We start from the raw sequence: 22,469 nt of genomic DNA, 5'->3' as shown, positions 1-22,469 counted from the left end.
ACTTAAGTATCATATCTGAGTACTTTTTCCACCACTGTCGATATGGCAGCTGTGAATAGACTCTGACATGCATGGTCCTTTAACACTCAGGATTTTTAGTCTTCAGCAGGATTATTTGACTAACCCCATCTGCCCTTCTATCCTTCCTCCCAACCCCACCTCCAACTATTTAATTACCTAGTACTCACAATGCTGGTGTTTGTTTTTTTTACCTCAGACGGCAGCAGCAGCAGCAATGGGCACAGGGAGACACCGTTTTTGTCTGCTGTTAACCCATTAAGACTTGAAGCCGATTCTACAAATGTCTTCCCAACAGTATTCTGAAAAAACGTATGTTTCTATATCAGTGGTGCTCAAACTTTTTCATGTCAAAATGATATGTATTTGGCCGCCGACCCCCATCTCAAAATAGTTTGTTCCAGGGACCCCCCAGAAGCAAAGATTTGAGATAAAAATGTTTGCTTTAAAATAATATATATTCAAAGATTTGCACACATTTTCAAGATTTTTCAAAAATAGCAGATCTACAAGCTCGTAGCGCGGCACTCGGTGCCGCACTACGAGCTTGTAGATCTGCTATTTTTGAATAGTGTAAAATATTTTTTGAAGTGTAAAATAATGCTTTTTAGCTCAAATAAAAAAATGACTCAGATGCGTTCTCGGTCTCAATGGGTTAAATTGTTTCGTGTTTTGTTTGTGCCATGCTTTTGTAAGTGCATTCGTGTCCCTCGAGGAAGGCCTTTCTTATAAGATAGTGCTTAGGGTTGAAAAGGTAACCCTAGCCAGGTGGAGCTGTGTTATTGTGACAGGCCCGGTAGAAAGCCAGGTCCATGTCATGGAGAGCTGCATTAATGGAGACAGACAGGCCCGGCTCATACAGATCGGTGTGATTTCCATCTCTCTGCCAAACAGCAGAGACACAGAGTATTTCTTTACTCCATGAATCGGTTGACTCTCTTTCTCCATCTATTCTGTTTCTATTCATTGCAGCACAATGGAAAATGTAACTTAAACATGACCTTTAAAAAAAAAAAAGTTTTTTTCCCCCCTTCTTTTTTTTTAGCTTTTCATATGCATCGCAATAAGTGGGTCAGTTGTGGAGCTATAGGAAAGAACTGTCATACGTTAATGAATCCAGATGTTGCCTTAACCCTTTGCTGCCCGCCAGTCCATATCTCCAGCATGTCTGTCAGCCCCCCTGGTCTCTGTTACACATTACCTCTGAGATGTTATCAACCCGGCTATCCCCCCACATGGAGTGTATCACTGAATGACACAGCCCACACCACCACACAGCCTGGCTTGGCTCTGCTCTGCTCTGCAACCACATGCCTTTATACACAGTGCTGAGTTTAAAGTGCAATCAGGATCCCAGCACGAAGTCCATGACAAAGGAACAGTTGGTTTTATAGTGCTGGCGACCCTCCAGGGCTCATTACTGTGCCGACTGGCAAACAAAGACCAAATCTTTTGTGTAAATGTGCTTTTTTTTGTGTTCAATACCTGCCTTTCCCGGTTGTGAGGGGAGCGATACCTAAGAATTAAAGAGAGGAAAAATAAAGAGCAACAGAAACATAACAGTCTTAGAGATTTACAAGACTAGAAGGGACAAAAAAAAAAGATTCGATTGAAATACGCTACAGTGTCAGAGCAAGGAGGGACTCTGTCGGGATCGATTGTGTTAAATAACTCCTGTAACTAACTAATAAATAACTTTATTGTGGTGGATCACGTTTGGGTAGGAGGGATCGTTTTGCCCCACTGGGCCAGCCTCGTGGACAGCAGATGAGCTGGAGAGGCGTGTGTGTGTGTGTGTGTGTGTGTGTGTGTGTGTGTGTGTGTGTGTGTGTGTGTGTGTGTGTGTGTGTGTGTGTGTGTGTGTGTGTGTGTGTGTGTGTGTGTGTGTGTGTGTGTGTGTGTGTGTGTGTGTGTGTGTGTGTGCACGTGCACGCGCGCGCGTGTGAGTATGTATGTGCGTGCTTTCTTTGCTGAGCTGCGAATAGAGGAGCCCCGCCAGCCAGCTTTGCTCTAACTGTGCTCTCTGCACACACTCCAGTCCAACAGCCTCGTCTCTTCTCTCTGCTCCAGATGATGCCTTGGATATAGCCGGCCCACATGAGTGATATGAATAACACACTGGACGATATACACACCGGACGCCTCGCAAAGAAAGCAGAGATTTTTCAGAGCACCAAGGGTAATGTGAGTGGCTTTCCCAACCCAGCCCTCATCCCTCTGCGTGCTCCTTTACTACCACCAAATGCCCAGAAGACCAGGACTGCTCTCTGCAAGGGGAATAGGTAAGACTGTAAGGCTTTATCATGTTGTTCTGGGTGTCTGTGATTACACTAACTTGAATCTGAGCTCAAAGCATTGCTTACTTCTAGAGCCTTAAACAGGATTTTATGTTGTATATTATCTTAGTTTATACTCAGCTACTCACTACTTAAAGTTAATCTTTAACATAGGTTATTAAGGAACATATACAATGTGCAGATCCCCTGCAGAAGAATAGTGCAGCCTTTGTGTTTTGAAAGAGTTGTGCACAGAGGTAGAGGTAGACTTTGCACTTGTAAACACTATTGGCCTGATCCATATACACAACTGTCATACAGTCTATCAACAGTAGACGTCAAGATTAGTAGATTCCAGTAGATTCCAGTTCTTCCAGTGGCAGAACCGGAATCAAATCAAGCACCTGTTACTTTACGGGTGATAATTAGTAACTCAGTAACTGCTGTGTTTACCAAGCAGTAAAGGAGATGTCAGCCTGAGAACGACTAACTTTTCGGAATCGGAGGCCTTTCTCATCAGCCTGTGTGCTAATAAGCTAACTCTGGAACCTCTCTTCTGTTTTCTCATGAAACTGATGTAAAAGCTGTGTCGTCGTTGCTGTTTCTGTCAGTATCGTCTAATCGAACACACTCGTGAGAAAGTCTTTTTTTTTTGCTGGAGTTTGATGTAAACTCCATCAGCCACTCCCAGCATGCAATGTCCCTATAAGTTACAGAAGGGATTTTCTGTGATTATGCCTTTACAAGATTTCTCTGAAGATATTTATACACGTCTCGATCTGCTATTTTAAAATACAATTATATACTTGCATTCTTTTGATATTAAAACTAAACTTTCCCTTTAATAATGTATTAATGTTCTAACAAAGATTATTTACAGCCTGCCTATAACCTAAGTGCTGTCAGTGTCTCAGTCAGCGACCATATAGCGTTGAAGTGAGGGGCATGCTCTCATATGCATTGTTATCTACCATCTTATCAAATGTCTGTTTGTCTGTGAGTGGGGTGTGTCGTCTGATAGTCGAGAGCAGATGGGGGCCATGCTGAGAAGGCCTTGTGTGTTTGTTTTGAGGCTATCTTCTGCTCCATTATGCTGCTCCCTTCTCATGTACGCATAGGACACATATTTCCTCCCCAACAAAAGCACCAACGATATCTCGGGACCATAAGGCACTGCTCTCAAACTACAGCGAGGATATATAGGCTGTGAGATCTGATGTCTCGGGTATAGACGCTTAAAGATCCCATGACTTGCTGCAGGCCCTCTCAGCTGCAGACAGTCCAGCCTCCAGTAATACATCATCTGCAATGACATGGGCCTGGGACTGCCTTCAGCCGGCAATATAAGGAAGATATACAGACAGTCATTATATTGTGTGCATTAACCACATGAACCCTGGTGTCCCTATTCTTATTATATTGTGTGCATTAACCACATGAACCCTGGTGTCCCTATTCTTGGCATGTCAAAATGAGGTGAACATTGTGCAAAAATAGGCGAAAGTAGGTGAAAATTCCTCAAAAATAGCAGCTGTATAAGCTCACAGGCCTGATATATACTTAGTTTACTTTTGTGTCCCGTGCCAAAAATAGCTGATCTACAAGTTCACAACACGTTGCATGGCGACACATTGTGAGCTTCTAGCTATTCCAGCTATTTTCGCTATTTAACGTACAACAAAGTATATCGGGTTTAAGGATAGCCTAGTTGATATCAAATATATGTTTTATGCGGTCTCCTGTCCTGCCTCTCTCTTCCAAAGGGGCATTACGGAAGGCGAGGAGTCACCGGCTTCCCCTGTTCCAAATCCTTTTCCTGAGCTAATTCACTCAACTGTCTCCTCCCTCGTGTCTGAATGTTTATTGCCGTGGACCAAAAGCAGTGCAACTCAGGTGAGCATTTGTTCCATTTTTACCACGGGGTCTTGTGTGACACAAAGAGGCATGTTATTTGGGCCAACAAGGCTTCTGTTGTATCATTTTTCTACACACACGACCTCAGGCACATTGTCATGCAACTCTAATAATAGGGACAGTTGCCAGAGAGTCACAGACAGCCACACAGGAACACGTGTAAATTCAAAAATTCATGCATAGCCGAGTCGTGTTTGGTTTGTCTGAAACTTCAGGGCACGCATGGGAAGGTGGAACCAGTTGTGCGAGTATGGAAATGAGATGCAGTCAGGGGATGAAAGTGCCATGTCAGCACGCTGTGACAGTGCAGCCACAGCCACACTATGACTTGACTGTGAAATCCCAACTTTGTAACTGGATCTACTACTAATGCCTAATTTATACTCCCATCATACGACCTTGTCACGCGGCAAAACAACTACAAGCTCACAACGGGTCGTCATGTGACTTGTAGATCGGCTTTTTTTCCGGAGCAGGACACCTCTGTGTGCAGTGGTGTAAAGTAACTAAGTACATTTACTCAAGTACTGTACTTAAGTACAATTCTGAGGTACTTTTACTTTACTGGAGCATTTCCAATTGTCTATACTTTTACTTCTACTCCACTACATCTCAGAGGCAAATATTGTACTTTTACTACAGTTATTTGAAAACGTTAGTTACTAGTTACTTTGTAGATATACATTATGACATTATAAAACATGCATTAACCACTTTAGTCCTATTTTATACCTAGGCTATTTGAAAATAGCCGATCTACAAGCTCACAACGCGAGCGACGCGTTGTGAGCTTGTAGATCTGCTATTTTCAAACATTTTTGTACTTTTATTTTGGTACTTTAAGTACATTTTGATACCAATACTTTTTTACTTTTACTCAAGTCAATTTTGAATTCCGGACTTTTACTTGTAACAGAGTACTTCTACATTGCAGTATTGATACTTTTACTTAAGTAAAAAATTTGAGTACTTTTTCCACCACTGACTGTGTGTCAGTACAGCTAGTCAGGACCGAAGCAGGCAATAGATGTAAAAACTCGTAACGCATCACTCTCTTTATTTCATAATGACTGTAGGATTTCTGTGAGATATTGCATATGGCACAGTAGTCCCACAGTCCCACGTACTGTATGCAGCCTTCTGTTATCATAGGGTGTGTAATCTGAAAGGAGATGAATGTGGAGGAGTGGCCGTTAGCACTGGATAAGCTTTCACTCCAATCCAGACCCTGAGCCAATACTGTTAGATCTCTTTACATGGCATTCCATTCTCCATGTGGCTTCAGGGTGCAAACATCTAGTTGAGCTTTGTGTCCCTTTGTTCGTGGACCACTGAAACATTTACTCTTCAGTTGTTACTGGCAAAGCCTCGTATAATTTTCTCAAGAACATTTTTAGAAAAAATAAAGGGATTCTCCCCCCCCCCCTTTACACTTCAAATTCCTGTGTTCATTTAACTCTGGATGTGTTGAAATAGATCCCTAAAATTCCATGGGTCAATTCTTACACTGTGAGTTAAATTAACATTTTAATAAAAGTTAGTCTATTTATAAAGGCAGTCCTAATCTGTCTCTCCTTTTCCAGTCATAACCACTGTCACTCATTTGTAGTAGCATCCATTTATCTCTTATTTGTCAGCAATATATTTACTTAATAAATAACAATATATCGTGCAATGAGTTCAGTCAAAGTGCACATGAGCTGTTGTAAGGACTTCAGTAATCTGTCAATCAATTTATGCATCTGCATTCCAAGAAAGCAGAAAATGTGAAAGACACAGGTTTTACTTATACACAGCATGTGCTGGTTTCTCACATGAAACATGAACGAATTGTTCTTGTCACCAGCCAAATAATATAAAAAAAAGTTTCATGAAACAAATCATGTAGGCTACTTTCAGGAGCCGTGAATGTCAATCTAATACTGATTGGGTTTATCAACAAATGTAGATACAATTGAAACTAAGTTCCTCAAAGTGTTCGGTTAATGTTGCAATTTTAGCTCACGTGATATTCAACATTTCTAGGAAATGTAGTTACATATTTATCAAATTATTGAGCAATTAGTTTTTCCCTTGTGCCATCCGATTACACATTTGTTAGATATTCATGAGCTTTAATGTGCACACATAGAAAATAGAGTGCCAATCCGATGACATTTTCATTTTAGCCAAAAGAGTGAGGCAGAAATATTGCCTGAAAAGTTGCTTTCTTGTTTCCCTCTTTTAGGTGCAAGTCAGCAGTAAATGTGTACTTCTGCACAGCTGATTTGATTAGATTTGAGCTCATGTGGGATCTGTAGTTTATGATTTATGAGATAATACAGAACTCACTGCCACATTCTAAAAAGGGAGCACATTCATTATGTTGGAAACCTAACAATTATGGTTATGCTTCAAAAGTGGATAGATTTCAAAATGGAATCTTTTCTATACGTTTTCCCAGGGCTGTTAAGTCTGGTTTGTCAACCACTGAACATTCTCTGGAGGCTGATCCCTATAGGCTAAAGCTGTGTCAGTATCTGTGTGTGTGTGTGTGTGTGTGTGTGTGTGTGTGTGTGTGTGTGTGTGTGTGTGTGTGTGTGTGTGTGTGTGTGTGTGTGTGTGTGTGTGTGTGTGTGTGTGTGTGTGTGTGTGTGTGTGTGTGTGTGTGTGTGTGTGTGTGTGTGTGTGCATGCGTGTGTGGTGAGGGGGAGCAAATGTATGACTCATTGGAAAGGCTGAAATTACAGAGTTCAGCACTGACCAAGGACTATCAGCAGCATTAGACCTCTCTCGGTTTTTAACATCTTACTCTCAAGTTTAGAATGAATAATACCGGTTTCAACATGTATTTACTATTCCGCTTCTTTTCATAGTTTGATAAGAGTATATTGAGCACTTGATTATCTCTCAACAGTGGAGTATCTCCACTTGATAAAGACTAGCCCCTAGTACTCCATTTCCTCCTCACACAGATTGGGATCAGAAAATGAGTTAGTGATTGCAGATCTTTAATGCTCTCGCCACTCTATTGTTAAGGCAGGTTGGATACTTGCACAGATTTGGCATTTTCTTTGATCAGTGACAGATAAATCCTCACGTTTCCCTGCAAACGAGCGGTACGACATGCAGGTGACCCTACCCTTCAACATCGTAGCTTCCTTGTTAGCGAAATCTCAGTGCGATGCTGCTTATGTAACTCTGTGATGAGGCCTGGCACTTCATGGGCCTGACAGCCTTTCACTTAGCCTTTTCAGCACAAGTATTTGGAAGACAAAGGGAATATGTCAGACCGAACAGCTGTTTATGTGTCACAATCCTCATGTCATGGGGTTATGACCTCTCCTCATAGTAGCACTCAAGAAACCAATGACATCATTGTTCCAGCCCTCAACGCCCAACCCCCGCACCGCCCAACCCTCCAATCTTACAAATGAAACCTTTCTGTTGAGTATCCTTGTGTGTCCTTGAGGGCAGTTGCATTGAGGCTCTATAGTTTGCATTGCAAGCGTTATGCCTCATTTAGGCTTAGTTGTGTGCGGGTGTCCCACACCAAAAATATCATTATTACATATCACTATTACATATTATGTCCTTTGACTTAATGAAAGAAAAGAAGAAGAAAAAACGAGAGCGAGAGAGATCATAAATCGTTTGGTTGCTACTCAAGTGGTGGTGTTTGTGCCTGTTGCTATGGTGATTCAGATGCTATAGCGTGTCTGGCCTACGATCCTTCCCTGAATTGAGTTGCAAGGCCCTTTGGTTGACATTGCTTTGTTTTACACAGGCTTAAAAGCTATTCCAGTCGTGAGAAACCCATTTTGCATGAGCTCCCTGTCAGCCGTGCGCTTGCAGTGTCATGGTGCATTTCCATAACAAAGCCGCAAAGTCATGACTGCCACGTACATCTGTGTGCGAGCAAACCCCAGATCTGCTGCCTGGCACCGTAACAACTGTGTCTTCATTCAAGTACTGTAGTATTAGTAGTATTTAAAAATAGATTTAACCAGTATACGGGTAAATTAACCACTTTCAACCTGGTATCCGCATTGTGACGCTATCTTACAATAAATGCGTGAAATCTCTCTACATCTGTCTGTACGTCTGTCCATAGTTCACGTATCTCGAGAACCGTCTGACCGACCGACTTCAAACTCGGCGTGCACGTCGCCGACAACCCGAGGGAGTGCTGTGTCCAGCATCAAGTTGGTCGTATAGGCAGTTGTCCAGAACGGCCGATCTGACCGATGCACCCATATATAGGCGTATATGGAGATCCGGAGATAAGCCATACCACGTATTGGAAGGTGTTCATTGAAATGCTTGCCGGAGGGTGAAGGCTAGCGTGTGTCTGTGTCTACTGTAAGTTAGCGACGGTAAATTTGCGAGTGTTGCGCTGAATTCTGTGACCGGAGCTCTAACGCCCGTTCAGAGTATGGGGCGGCATCGCGGACTCCCCATCGGCTTAAAGGACAGCCAATGAGGAGAAAGTCCCCAAATAGTCACGAAAAAATCACTACTACGCAGCGACTGAATATAGACCAGCTGGTAAAAATGCTGTGTTTTCATGAATAGCCGATGTAGCACGTTGAGATTGTAGATTGGCTATTTTTGTTGCTGACGTGCGTTTCAGGCATCAAATGTACTACTTTGTATCGCATTTTTATTTTCAGGTAAATTAGGCCAACTGTAATTGTGAGGACAGATCTGTCGACATAGTGAGTAAATCAGTAAGTGTCCTATACCGCTCCAGCCTTCTCAGCCTAACAGCCACTTATGTGTTTACCTTGTGAAATAGAATCCTCCTGCACTTTGGAGCATGACCTCAGGAAAGATCCCATTGGCACTGTCAGGGGCTTAGCTTCTTCAGCTATTGGCCTAGCCACAGCATCACATCTCTGCACTCCTAATACAGACTCCCAGGCAGCAACGCGTACGAATACTATGATGAGTGTTTATTAGATAGAGAAACCTGTCATGCTACCTTGCTGTCAGTGGTGGAATGTAGATTTACTCAAATTCTAGGTACTTTTACTTTACATGAGTAGTTCCTTTTTCTGATAATAAATATGTCCGCTACATCTTGAGGCAAATATTTTACTTTTTATTCCAATACAATTATTTGTTAGTTACTTTGCAGATTTAGCTTATTAATACAAAACATACCTTAACTGATACATGTTGATGTACTGTTATAGTTTAAGCTACCCAATAGAACATGAAGTAATTAAAATCTGCCCCACCTTTCCAGCTGCAACTTAAAAGTTATGAACAAATGAATGCTTTACTTATTACAATCTAATAATAATATTGTGAAATGGGCCATTTTGCATAATGAGTACTTTTTGATGCCAATACTCAAGTAACATTTTGAATACAGGACTTTTACTGGTAACACCGTATTTCTACATTGTGGTATTACTAATTTTACTAAATCATAATATACGAGTACCTCTTCCAACAACGCATACGGATGCTACAGTATGAGTGTTTTATTAGCTAAAGAAACCTGTTGCATTACCTTCTGTAATCATGCAGGGACATTATCAAGTGGTAGAAAATATCAATATTTGCCATATAAGATTGCTGCTGCGGTAATTACAGGATGTTTTCTTTTTCTTTTTTTTTCTCTTTCTTTTCCTGATGGCGCGGAACCAAAAATAGTTAGAGTTTAGACAGGTGGTGCCCGAGTGGCTGGCACAGGGTCCAGACTACCAGGAGGGGCAGCCTCGTGTTTGGACTCTCTTACCCAGACACCAGACACATCCACACACACACACACACACACACACACACACACACACACACACACACACACACACACACACACACACACACACACACACACACACACACACACACACACACACACACACAGGCACTCCTCCTCCAGACAGAGCACTGTTTTCCAGACGGCGTTGGTGTTCAGTTCAGCCATATGACTCAAAGGGAATGTCTGTCCCCCATGCACTGTCATTTCAGCAGGAACTTATACCTCGTATAAGTGCCGAGGAGGTAGACAGTGGTGTAAAGTAACTAAGTACATTTACTTAGTACAATTTCGAGGTATTTGTACTTTACTTGAGTATTTCCAATTTCCAATACTTTTACTTCTACTCCACTACATCTCAGAGGCAAATATTGTTCTTTTACTCCACTACAATTATTTGAAAACTTTAGTTACTTTGTAGATATAAATGATTATCTTATAAAACACACATTAACCACTTTAGCCCTACTTTATACCTAGGCTATTTGAAAATAGCAGATCTACAAGCTCACAACGCGTCGCGATGCGACGCGTTGTGAGCTTGTAGATCTGCTATTTTCAAACATTTTAATACTTTTGTACTTTTACTCAAGTACATTTTGAATTCCGGACTTTTACTAGGTAACAGGGTACTTCTACAATGCAGTATTGATACTTTTACTTAAGTAAAACATGTGAGTACTTTTTCCACCGCTGCATGGAGGTAGATGGCTGATGTGTTCAAGGTTTTAGAGCCGTTTACTATTTATAACATTCCAACAAGCATTATTTCCTTGAATGAATGTGAAAGTGAATAGCCTTTTACCATCTGCATAGCATTCAATGCAGTATTATTTGTAGTTTTCCCATTATTTCATTTTTTTTCTTTTTCATACTGTTATACCATGAAATGCGCAGACTAATATGACATAATAATTAATCTCAGTGAGAGTAGTTAAGTGCTTTAAAATTATTTTGTTGTGTTCTGATGCCTCAGCACAGCTTCATTCGTTCATTTGTTTGCATTTTGCGTGATTTGAAATCGGTTCATTGAGGTTAGGTGCTCTACTTAGACAGTAAAACCCTCAATTAGTTTCGCCTTAATTTGTTCAATCTCAGAGTTAAACTAACAGGGAGGATTTTTACAGTGTACTCTTGTTCTGTGCGTCTTGCAGGGACACAAGCAGACAGACATTCCTCTCTTCTCTCTCAGCCTGTCTGCCTGCCTCCTTAACCACTTAAGCGCCTATATACTTCATCTCACAATGGATAGCGCAAATAGACAATCTGCAACTCACACAACATGCGTTGTGTTAGCATGTAGACTGGCTATTTTCGCTAGAATGACATGCCCAAAATAGTGCACCGGGTTGAAAGGGTTTAATGCTGAAAAACCACGTGAAGTGAATAACGTCTCTCTGCACACAATGTTTCAAAAACTTAATTGTGATGCCTTTTCACTTGTCGGCAGTGGTGTAAAGTAACTAAGTACATTTACTCAAGTACCGTACTAATTTTTGGGTATTTTTTACTTCCAATTTTCAGTACTTTTACTTCTACTCCACTACATCTCAGAGGCAAATATTGTACTTTTACTCCACTACATCTCAGAGGCAAATATTGTACTTTTACTCCACTACAATTATTTGAAAACTTTCGTTACTAGTTACTTTGCAGATATAAATTATTATATTATAAAACACACACTAAAACACTTTAGCCCTATTTTATACATAGGCTATTTGAAAATAGCCGATCTACAAGCTCGCAACGCGTCGCATCGCGACGCGTTGTGAGCTTGTAGATCTGCTATTTTCAAACATTTTAGTACTTTTACTTTTGGTACTTTAAGTATATTTTGATGCCAATACTTTTGTACTTTTACTCAAGTAACATTTTGAACACCGGCCTTTTACTTGTAACAGAGTACTGCTACATTGTGGTATTGATACTTTTACTCAAGTAAAAAATGACTACTTTTTCCACCACTACTTGTCGGGGAGGCTATTGCAAGCAGTCCTACGGCAGTTCAAGTTTGGTTCAACGTTCAAATGTAACTCTTGTCCATTTGCAGTGTGTAAGTTACTGTACACGAGTCATGACCCCTGCATGCTGGTGGGTCTCAGCATTGCGTCTTTGACAGGGTCTGCGGAGGGGGTCGTGTTTGAAACAACTCCTTGGTCAAGGACACGACTGTGTCTGGAAGCCAGCTTTGTTATGAGAGTTGTGGAGACTCCGTTATCAATCTGTCTCCATTAATTCCAATTCATTTTAGTGTGTGTGTTGATAACTAGCAGCGTCTGCTTGTCTGTGCTCTCACAAGGCAGTGTGTTGTGTTTCCAGATAAACATGAAGTCTTGTAAAAGGGGAGGGACTTCTTTTCTGTTCTCATGAGTGGAAATAGAAGGGACAATAATTAGTGCCCTACCTCTTGCTCTGTGAAAGAGGATAATGGCTGTGGAATAATGTGTGTGATTCTTGTCACGCCCAGCTATAGAATGTGACGTGTACACTTTTTACACATAGTATAGATTAAAAAGATTTAAAAGATTTAAAAAAAAAAGACAGTGTATATATCATATTAATTGTGTACTGTCGTTCTATGCATTCTATGCAGGTGATGCATGCAATATGCAGATATTCTGTAGAATCCTGTACAGTGAGTGCCTCTCCCTCTTGCTGGGTTTAAAGTGAAACATCCACATGCATTCACACCATGATCGATAAAGAAGTCAAACAGGACATGATTGCATTCTGGACATTCTGGAGTTGTCAAAACTTCTGCAAGTGAACATGTAACGTGATGAATTAGGCTTAAGGGTGCCTGAAGGGGACAAGAAGCAGCACCTGAACCCATCTGACCTCCTTCCACACGCACCACTTTGTCAGTTGTTAAGGAAACAGCATGAGAAGCAAGCAGCTGCAGTTCTGAAAAGAAGCAAGCTATCGTGTTGGATTTTAAAACATTTATACTGCTCGATATGTCATTTGGGTAGAAGACCAGAGCCTGACCAATGCCAGATTTTTGGGTCTGATGCCGATCCTGATTTTGGAGAGTCCTAGACCACCAATTATGATATTTTCTCGAAATTCAACAAATGACATTTGCGAGCTTGTAGATCACCTATTTTCGATAAATGTTGGAAAACCCTCCACTTTACAAAGTTTGGTATGCCCAAAAACAATGGCAGCAGTTTGAACGTTAAAAAAATTGGGACACATCGGCTAAACGATTACTGATACCGATGTCATTCAAAAAGTCAAATTATGGCAGAAATATGGGCCAAACCGATATTGTGGTCGAGCTCTAATGAAAACCATTTGCTTAAAGGGAGATTCCACCGCGCCTCAAGCCGAAATCAGGCTGATCCGGTGTGTCTCAGTAGTGGACACGTATAGCTGAATAAAGAAGGCACTGGAGCAACTCGGATGATTGGAGCCTTTTACTTTAATAGAGAACAGGGTGCAAGGCAAAAGAACGACGAACGTTTCAATGTCAGATCTTCATCTATTTCAGGGGTGGGCAACTTTGATGATGATGATGATATATTTCCACACTCACTCCAGAGTGCACATTGCATAATACTGTCTCGCCGTATTTAAACTTTTTTCGACATTCTATGTCACACAAAAGTAGCTATTTTAGCTATTTTTCAATTGGAATCCAGATTTTGTTTTTGCAATTTTTTAATTGGAATCCTGAAAAGTAATACTTATGTTAACTTTATGAACTTGAATACAAATACATTGGACATAAAAAAGACAATAGAATTTTAATACTAGTCATTAAGCTACTAATATAGACTGAAGTAATTAAAGCGGGTCATGATCGCATGTTTGGAATTGTAACAGCTGAAGTCAATAATATATCAGTATTCCGATATTAACCTGCCGGCCGCATTAAGTGAAGGTGAAGGCCGCATGTGGCCCCCGGGCCGCCAGTTGCCCATGTATGATCTATTTGCTTGTTACATCACCTGACCATGACCATGTTTCTAAGACCAGTAATAGTGGAAAAGAACAGGGTCAACTGAGGATGTGACGTGTGCTGGTCCACATTGGACAATGCATTTCAGTTTTTGCTCGTACACAGAAAAACACTGTACAAATGGACCCTTAGGGGTCCATTTGGCAGTTGTACACTCTGAGGAGTAAAATGAACACTAAGGATTTTACTGTGTAAGTGCAGTAATGGGTTTTATGAATGGGTTTCTATTACAAAGCTTCTGGTCTCTTGCCACTTTCTGTCCAGTAAATTAAATTAACGTAGAACTTTTTCTAAGATAAATGGCTATTATTGTCATCGTTGACATACTAGAAGGTTAGTGAATTGTGGCAATTGTGGCAATTGTGGCAATTGTGGCTGTGGGAACAACTTGCTACAGAGCTATTTTGGACCCCCAATTCTCTCTCTCTCTCTCTCTCTCTCTCTCTCTCTCTCTCTCTCTCTCTCTCTCTCTCTCTCTCTCTCTCTCTCTGTGTCTCTTCTCTGTTTTGAGCGCATCTACCTTTATTTATTCTTTATTAAAACAATTTCTCCTTAACCCTGATCACCTTTACATTGAACATATTGCATAATTCATATCACTTTAATTGTGCAAATTTGATATCCTTTCCATAGTCTACAGTACTTACTCAGAAATAAGTTATAGTCAGTAGCTTATTATATCTGCCCATAATTCAAGAAATAATACGCTCTTCTTGATGGTACACAGAATCTAGGTATTTCACCCACTTTTACCTGTAAATGGGATGTGACAATAATGTTTGAGTTAAGTTTTTTGTTGTAAGTTTCAAGAAGTTGTAAAAAGTTTCAAAAATTTTATTTCTTATTACCGTTGGGTTGAGTTTATATAGCCTTGATAACAAGTCATTTTTAGCTTTCTTTGACCTTGTCTGTTATGACTCTTTTTGCCATGGGAACTATTTTTATCTAGTCTTGTTTATTAGAAGAGTCTTTCTGAGAGGCAGAACTAGAGAGAGAAAAAAGAAAAAGTTTTTACATTTCCAAGGACAAAGGAGGAGTTTGTATTATAAAGAAAAGTGTTGTCTTTGTTTCTCACACTTTCATTCACTGTAGAGAACGATACTGTAAATGATGATTTAAAAAGGGGATTCCATAGCTAACAGTAGAATCAAGTGAAAACATACAACGTTTTAGTTGAATGAAAAATTCTATTTACAGTTAAATATATGGCTATTAAATATTTGGGCACTCAAGGAAGAAACATGAATTTCCATGCAAGAAGAGCCACAATGCCAGCCATCACTCCTCTGTGTCTGCAGAAGCGGGTAGGAAACATGGATTCTTTCTCTTTACGGATGATCATGACTTTACATTAATTCTGCTCTTGTAGTATCGCCTGTTGTTGTTGAGTGTTGGCTGATGATCCCACATTGAAGTGATCTTCTCAAATATTACAGCATACAAGAGGCTGGTGTGCTTCCTAAGAGATCGTTTAAACACAGTTTAAGAGCCCTGTACTGTGTGTGCGTGCGTGCGTGCGTGCGTGCGTGCGTGCGTGCGTGCATGCGTGCGTGCATGCGTGCGTGCGTGCATGTATATGTGCACGTGTGTGTATATGTATATATACACACGTGTGTGTGTGTGTGTGTGTGTGTGTGTGTGTGTGTGTGTGTGTGTGTGTGTGTGTGTGTGTGTGTGTGTGTGTGTGTGTGTGTGTGTACAGTATATACATATTACACACACACACACTAGCCTATATGTGTTGCAGACATTTTACAATGTTGCATGTCATTTCACTTTCACTGTGACACAGATTAAACGTGACTCTTGTCACATTGTGTTCTCAAAGAAGAAAATAATTGTCGAAACAAGTAGATTGTGTCAAAAAATGAATTTGCTCTCATTAAACCTCTGCACCACTGCATTTTACAAATATATTTGTAAAAAAAAAAAATTCCCCCGCAAGACAATCCTGGCTTGTGAATTGGTGTGACAAAAGAGATTAGAGTGTCGGTTCTTTGATTTATAACTGGGCACGAGTTGCTCATGTTCACAAAATGCGGTCTGTCCCAGAACAACAGAATGAAACACCATAAACCCAACAGGATTCCTTCCCCTTTAAAGCTGCCTATATTTATTTGCCATACCAATATATAATAATTCGTATTTTAGTTTTCCTCAATCTATTATGTTCTGACTTAAGAGTAATATCACACAAACAATGAAGTCACTGTTACTGAGGTGACTTGGAATGTAAACCATCTGGCAAGTTGAAATATGTGTCTATAATGGTCTGTAAACCTATGTGACAAATATGACACCTTCCTGTGAACCATGTTTAGGTTACATGTGAGGAACATGATCTAGCAGGAGGGCTATAATCATTTGGCATGCTTTTTTTTTTTTCACGGTCACAAACTTTGTCTCATTGATTGTCGTGTTTAGGTCTTGTATTTCTATGTATTTGATCTGATTTTCTTGGTTCTATGCTGCCCCAGCTGTATCTAATTTGTAATCACCCCTTGTTTTAGTCTGTCTGAGATGTTCTTGTCTTTGTTCACCTGTGTCACCTGTATTAAAAGACAGTCTTGGGTTTGATCCTACTTCCTGCCTCGCTGTCTGCATTTGGGTTCTCACCACACCAGTGTGTGACAGAATGATTCAACAAACTGGACCCAGGCTAGCAGACAGCACCCAGCTACCACACAGGCTGCCTTCACCCGGTGAGCTCTGTATGGTTCTGTGACTGCAGTACAGCCCTAGGGGTGGCGACACTGTCCGAGTGGACTTTGTTGATGCTCCGGCTGGCTGGTCTATTGTTTATTTTCTTCTCCGTTTGAGCTTAGCTGGTCAACTGTTGGAGGGGATACTATTGAAGCACAGGCCGGTCGATTGTGACGTCCTGGTCGTGCAGGTTTTGGTGTCTCTCCTAGAAGTCCTGGTTCGCGAGAGCGCCGGTATCTCTCCTCAAAGTCCTGGTCATGTCTGTCCCGCACTCATTTCCCAGTTCTCTCAAGCCTTTTCTTGTCCCCTCTCTATTTTCCTCTCAACTCCCTCGTCATGGACATTTTGGGATGTCAGGAGCAGTGGTGTAAAGTAACTAAGTACATCTACTCAAGTGCTGTACTTAAGTACACTTTTGAGGATTTTTTACTTTACTTGAGTATTTCCAATTTTCACTACTTTTACTTCTACTCCACTACATCTCGGAGTTGTAGTGGAGTCAATAAAAACAATTATTTGAAAACTTTAGTTACTAGTTACTTTGCAGATATAAATTATTACATTATAAAACATACATTAACCAGTTTAGCCCTATTTTATACATAGGCTATTTGAAAATAGCCGATCTACAAGCGTGAGCTACAATGTGAGCTTGTAGATCTGCTATTTTCAAACATTTTAGTACTTTTACTTTTGTTACTTTAAGTACATTTTGATACCAATACCTTTGTACTTTTACTCAAGTACATTTTGAATTCCGGACTTTTACTTACATTTGAGCACTTTTTCCACCACTGACTGTCAGTCACAGACTTTTGTAGTGTCCGAAAAGATTTCTTTTATTTTGCTGATGAGTTCACTATATAGTCCTCTACATCTGACTTCCTATATAGAATAGAATTCGGACATAATCTTTGTTGTGTCTTGTATTTCTATGTGTTTTGTTCCCTGGTCTAGTATGTCACAGGGACTTGCCCCCAATTAACTAAAGCTGTCAAATTATAGTAGTGGAATAAAAAGTAAATTATTTGCCTCTGAGATGTAGTGAAGTAGAAGTAGAAAGTGTCAAAAGATAGAAAGATTGATTGATTGATTGATTGATTGATTGAATACTTTATTAACAGTTAACACAGGGGATTTGAAACCCAAGAAAGCTCTATGGCTTGTTTCCATTGGGGTCCTTTGTACTCAATTCATCGAACTGAGTACATCGAATACTCATGTAAAGTCAAAGTACCTCAAAATGGTACAGTACTTGAGTAAATGTGCTTAGTTAAGTTCCACCACTGTCCAGTGTTGCTGTGAAGGGCAGCGGATTGAGGTGAAGTGTGTTGCTTTCCAGTGGTGTACAAAGTACTCAACCCCAGTACCCTAGTCAAAGAATACTTGCTTTTAAAAACACTTAAGTGTTCAAAAGTACAAATTACTAAATACATTTTCTTTTTAATATCAATGCACTGCTGTATTGAAATTCAGAAAATGTAAAAATGAATTCAAAGATTTATCAGAAATTGACAAAATATCAACAGTGAAAATGGCAGAAAGCTCACAATGCGCCGTGATGCGATGCGTTTGTGAGCTAGTAGATTTTGAAAATGTTTCATAAGGTACTTTTTTCCTTCCTAGAAATGTAGTGGAGTCAAACGTACAATATTTGTCTTTGAATGGAGTGAAGTAGTGGAGTGAAAATACTCAAGTAACAGTCACTAAAACATTTACTTAAGTACAGTACTCAAGTGAATGTACTTTGTTACTGCACACCACCGTTGCTTTCACATACAGAGGATGCCTATAAGGCCACCTCTCCGGCAGAGCTGCAGCCGTGGGAGTGCAGTTCAAGGTAAAACCACGGCACTCTAAATGCCAGAATGGACAGCATGGTCCTGTCCTTGCGATAAGGACTTATAGAGGAGTTTATGCTCGGCCAAAGCTATATTTAGCAGCGGCATAAATTAGATGTCTGGATTTCCTCTTGTTTATCCTGACTTCATTTTGTAGTATTTTTGTCTCCCCCTCCAATCCTCCAGCGCCCCTGCCTCTGTTAGCATGGTGTAGGACAGGTAATGTGTATTTAACCCTTTAAGACCGGGAACGCATTTGTGTCTTTCTTTGGATTTCTTTGGCTATTCGAAAATAGCAGATCTGCAAGTTCATAGCGCAGCACCGAGTGCTGCGCTATGAACTTGTAGATCTACTATTTTTTTAAAGCAAACATTTTTAACTATGTTACAACTTCTGGGGGTCCCTGGAACAAAATATTTTGAGATGGGGGGTCCACGGCCAAATACATTTTCAAAGAAACTGTTAGGATTTAGAAGACATTTGGAGAACCCCCCAGAAGCAAAGATTTGAATTAAAATGTTCGCTTTAAAAAATATATATATTCAAAGATTTGCACAAACTTTCAAGATTTTTCTAAAATAGCAGATCTACAAGCTCATAGTGCGGCACTCGGTGCCGCACTATGAGCTGGTATATCTGCTATTTTTGAATTGCCAAAGAAATCTAAAAAAGACCTGTGGGTTAAACAATTTGGTTGGGCTTCCAGTTTGCCCTGTTTCATAATTACAACTTTGATTCATAATGTATAAGCTGTCACACAATGGTGTTCCGCGCCAGTAAATAGCTAATCTACCAGCTCACAACATTGTGATCTTGTAGATCAGCTATTTTTGGGCGCGGGACACCGTCGTATGACTAAAGTATAAATAAATCAGGCTTTATGGCTTTTTGGTTCTGTCATCACCATTACTGTTACAACACTCCTGTCTTGTTTCCCTCAACCCGTGTGATGATGTCAATCACAAGCAATTACTTGGAATGACACAAAGTCCTGTAATTACAGTAGTTGTATGTATTAGTTTAGAAAAAAAAGTCGTAACGTTCTGTACAGTACATTTGGCAAGATCAAAAAAAGTCCATTTGATTGACGGGCTGTTGTTACGCACGGACGCTGTTCAAATAAAAGCACGTCTACACTTGGATGAGGACAGTCAACGGATGAATGCAGGTCTTTGTGCTCGGTGATAAAGACAGCAGCAGTTCCTCCACAGCTCATAACCTTAGCCTGGACAATCATTGCAAACTATTTGCTAATGATTAACAGCACCGCTGCACTGCATGCTGCCTGCTCTGATAAATCATGTAATGACAGTATGACACATTGCATACAGTTTGTCACAGTTTAAAAACTAGAAAAAGCGCTCCTCGGAGCACAGGTCTCCGCCAGGGTCAGGTAGGTTATTGTGGCCTCCTGGTGGCGCTATAACAGGCCAATGTGAAAAGGGTGGCCGTTACTTCTTAGGCCTTTCACGGCAATCGGACACTGCATTCATGATTTGAGGCATTTTGTTCCAAAAATGTGTTTTGCTAAATTAGACCTGCTGGTGGTGCTATAACAGGCCAATGTGAGATGGGTGGCATTTCCTCCTCGGCCTAGTGGGAATGTGCGTGTGAAATTTCACGGAAATTGCACGCTGCGTTCATGATTTGAGGCATTTTGTTCAAAACGGACCAATCCTGCAAACCTTAGCCAATCATGATGCAATATGGGAAATCGGACAGATCCGGGTTGATCACATGACTATAGCGATACTGTGTACCAATTTGCATTACGTTTGGATAACATCTGTAGGAGTAATGTCAGAAAATGGGTTTTGCACAAATTGGCCTCCTGGTGGCGCTATAACAGGCCCATGTGAAAGATTTGGGGCAGAGGTTCTGAATGGTTATGAAGCAGTGTCAGGAGAGTAGAGTTAGGCAGATATAAATAAAGGTAGATAAACATGACTTAGACAAAATGAGTGTGTTGACTTTGGCATTTTTTGAATAAGTAAAAAAAGGGATTTTTTTGCCAAATTTTCCTACAGTAAGTCAATTTTTCATTTCTTCTTTCCTGAAATCCTTCAAAATATGACTTAGGCAATTGTGCTATGAGGCTAACGGTATGTTCCTTCCGAAGACTTAGTTTGGGCTCCCCTCCTCCTATTCCCAGATCTGTTGAAACACCTTAGCGGAGTTTGCGCTTCTCTCAACTTTAAAATCTTCTGACCCCCTCCCATACCTATGTTTCACACTCTTATCAAGTGCAAAATGACCAACATTTGCTACTGTAGGTTTGTCTCACTTTGACTGCCATAGTCTGTGTGTGAAGGGGAGCGGGAGAACAGTCTTATAATTCCCCTTGTTTATCAGTTATGGGATGCATATCACACAATGGGGCTTTTAGAATAGCAAGCGTGAATACCTTGAAACCCATAGTGCAGTGGTGTGGCCATTCAGCGTTATGGCACGTGCCTAACAATGCCCATTTGTGTGCCTAACAACACAGATTTGCGCAGGCGATCAGGGTTGCCAGATCTGCTTATTCTAATTTCCCCGCAAGATTTTATTTGAAAATAGCCGATCTACAAGCTCACAACGCGTCGCATCGCGACACGTTGTGAGCTTGTAGATCTGCTATTTTCAAATAGTTGATGTATATGTTAAAGTGCTCATGTGGCCCATAGTCGCTTCTTTTGGGCTGGTTTTCCTAGACCTGGTTGCTTGTTTCTCTCACATAATCTGGCAACACTGTCCATGATTGTCCTGAATTTGGCATTGTACTGTATGACCATGGTTTGCTGGCCAGCCCCGTGGGAAAAACAAATATGACCTATTTTATTTTGGACATGGCCTCTGAGTTATTCTTGTACTGCATGTAAAGAAAGGTTGGAGATCTAATGTCTATTGATGGCAGTGTCAAAAAGTTTCTTTAAAAAAATCATAAAATCCAGATTTTGCATATTTTTACCAAAAGGTTACATGGCAATTTTCTTTTTTAATTACTTCATGTGCATCTGAACACAAATGTACATTTGTGTCAAATGAGCAAAAAGCCCTGCTGGACAGTCATATTGAAATGTGGTATGAATGAGGTTATTATATGGGATAATTGTATTTACATTAAGACCAAATTTGTTATATTACTGCATTATTAGACTCCATATAAATGTTTTCAACATGTCAATATTGTTGTAGATAAAAAGACTTACTGCATTTCAAACTTTAAAGTAGTTTTTATGTGTTTTATTAGCAAAGTAGTTTAGAGCTGTGTAGGTTGCTGAAAGTCACCAAATAAGTCAATAAAAAATTCCTCGAGTATTTGCAAACAAACCAAATGGTTCAGTCAGTCATGCCAAATACATGTAAAGTGGGGTAATTTATCATGTCTTTGCTGTGTGCTTATTTTCATTTGCATTTGGGGTTTTGCATCATCAAAGCGCACCATCAAATAGTTCATCATCATGTAGCAAAGAATGTAAACAGGTTATGCTCAGGTTCGAACCAGAGCTTAATTAGAAAAATGCTTTTTATTACAAAAAAAGCACTGGTGTATTTAATGCATGTGCTGTATAGCTCCTCCGTCACTCCCTCTCATGAAGTAGTCATTGTAAAAGGTCACTGTGACCGGTATACAGGCTATGGCCTGTGTGTGTGTTTGATTGGATTAGTTTCATGGTTCAAATTAAATTTCACCTTCAAAGGACTCGGAATGTCTCCGTGTGCATCTGGTTGACATCCAAATTAAAACGTGCAAGAAATAGACATATCTTGGGTTGAGATTTTGCGCTGAGTAATGCAAATCTAAGTCTGCAAGACTAATGCAACGACCATGGCTCCCCTCACCTTCTGACAAACCCTGCCCTGTTCCTGGTGAAATGTGATGCCAAAGTGATTTGATTCAGGACCAATTCTCAGGAAGTGAGTTCCTTTACAGGGACATGCAACTGGAATCCACTCTAGATGCATTTTCCACAGCCATTAACTGTACAGTACAGTGAAGGAACACAATTTTCTTGTG

The 22,469-nt window shown here is 40.4% G+C and overlaps 1 protein-coding gene across 2 annotated transcripts in view; it reads left to right on the top strand.

Annotated features, from left to right (window-relative positions):
- The window catches only part of grb14 (growth factor receptor-bound protein 14), a 44,504-nt gene that overhangs the window by 3,909 nt on the left and 18,126 nt on the right, over positions 1 to 22,469 (top strand). Inside the window, exons 2-4 of one of the 2 annotated variants that reach the window (XM_080413057.1) lie at positions 218 to 330; positions 2,089 to 2,300; positions 4,058 to 4,187. In XM_080413057.1, the coding sequence (XP_080269183.1) occupies positions 2,116 to 2,300; positions 4,058 to 4,187 (315 nt within the window). In that variant the 5' untranslated portion in view covers positions 218 to 330; positions 2,089 to 2,115. The remainder of the gene's footprint in view (positions 1 to 217; positions 331 to 2,088; positions 2,301 to 4,057; positions 4,188 to 22,469) is intronic. The other variant, XM_080413056.1, reaches the window with a different exon arrangement.

This window comes from Gymnoscopelus braueri, assembly GCF_963280865.1.
Source record: "Gymnoscopelus braueri genome assembly, chromosome: 18".
NCBI classification, from domain to species: Eukaryota; Metazoa; Chordata; class Actinopteri; order Myctophiformes; family Myctophidae; genus Gymnoscopelus; species Gymnoscopelus braueri.
This window is presented reverse-complemented; position numbering and strand designations above follow the sequence as displayed.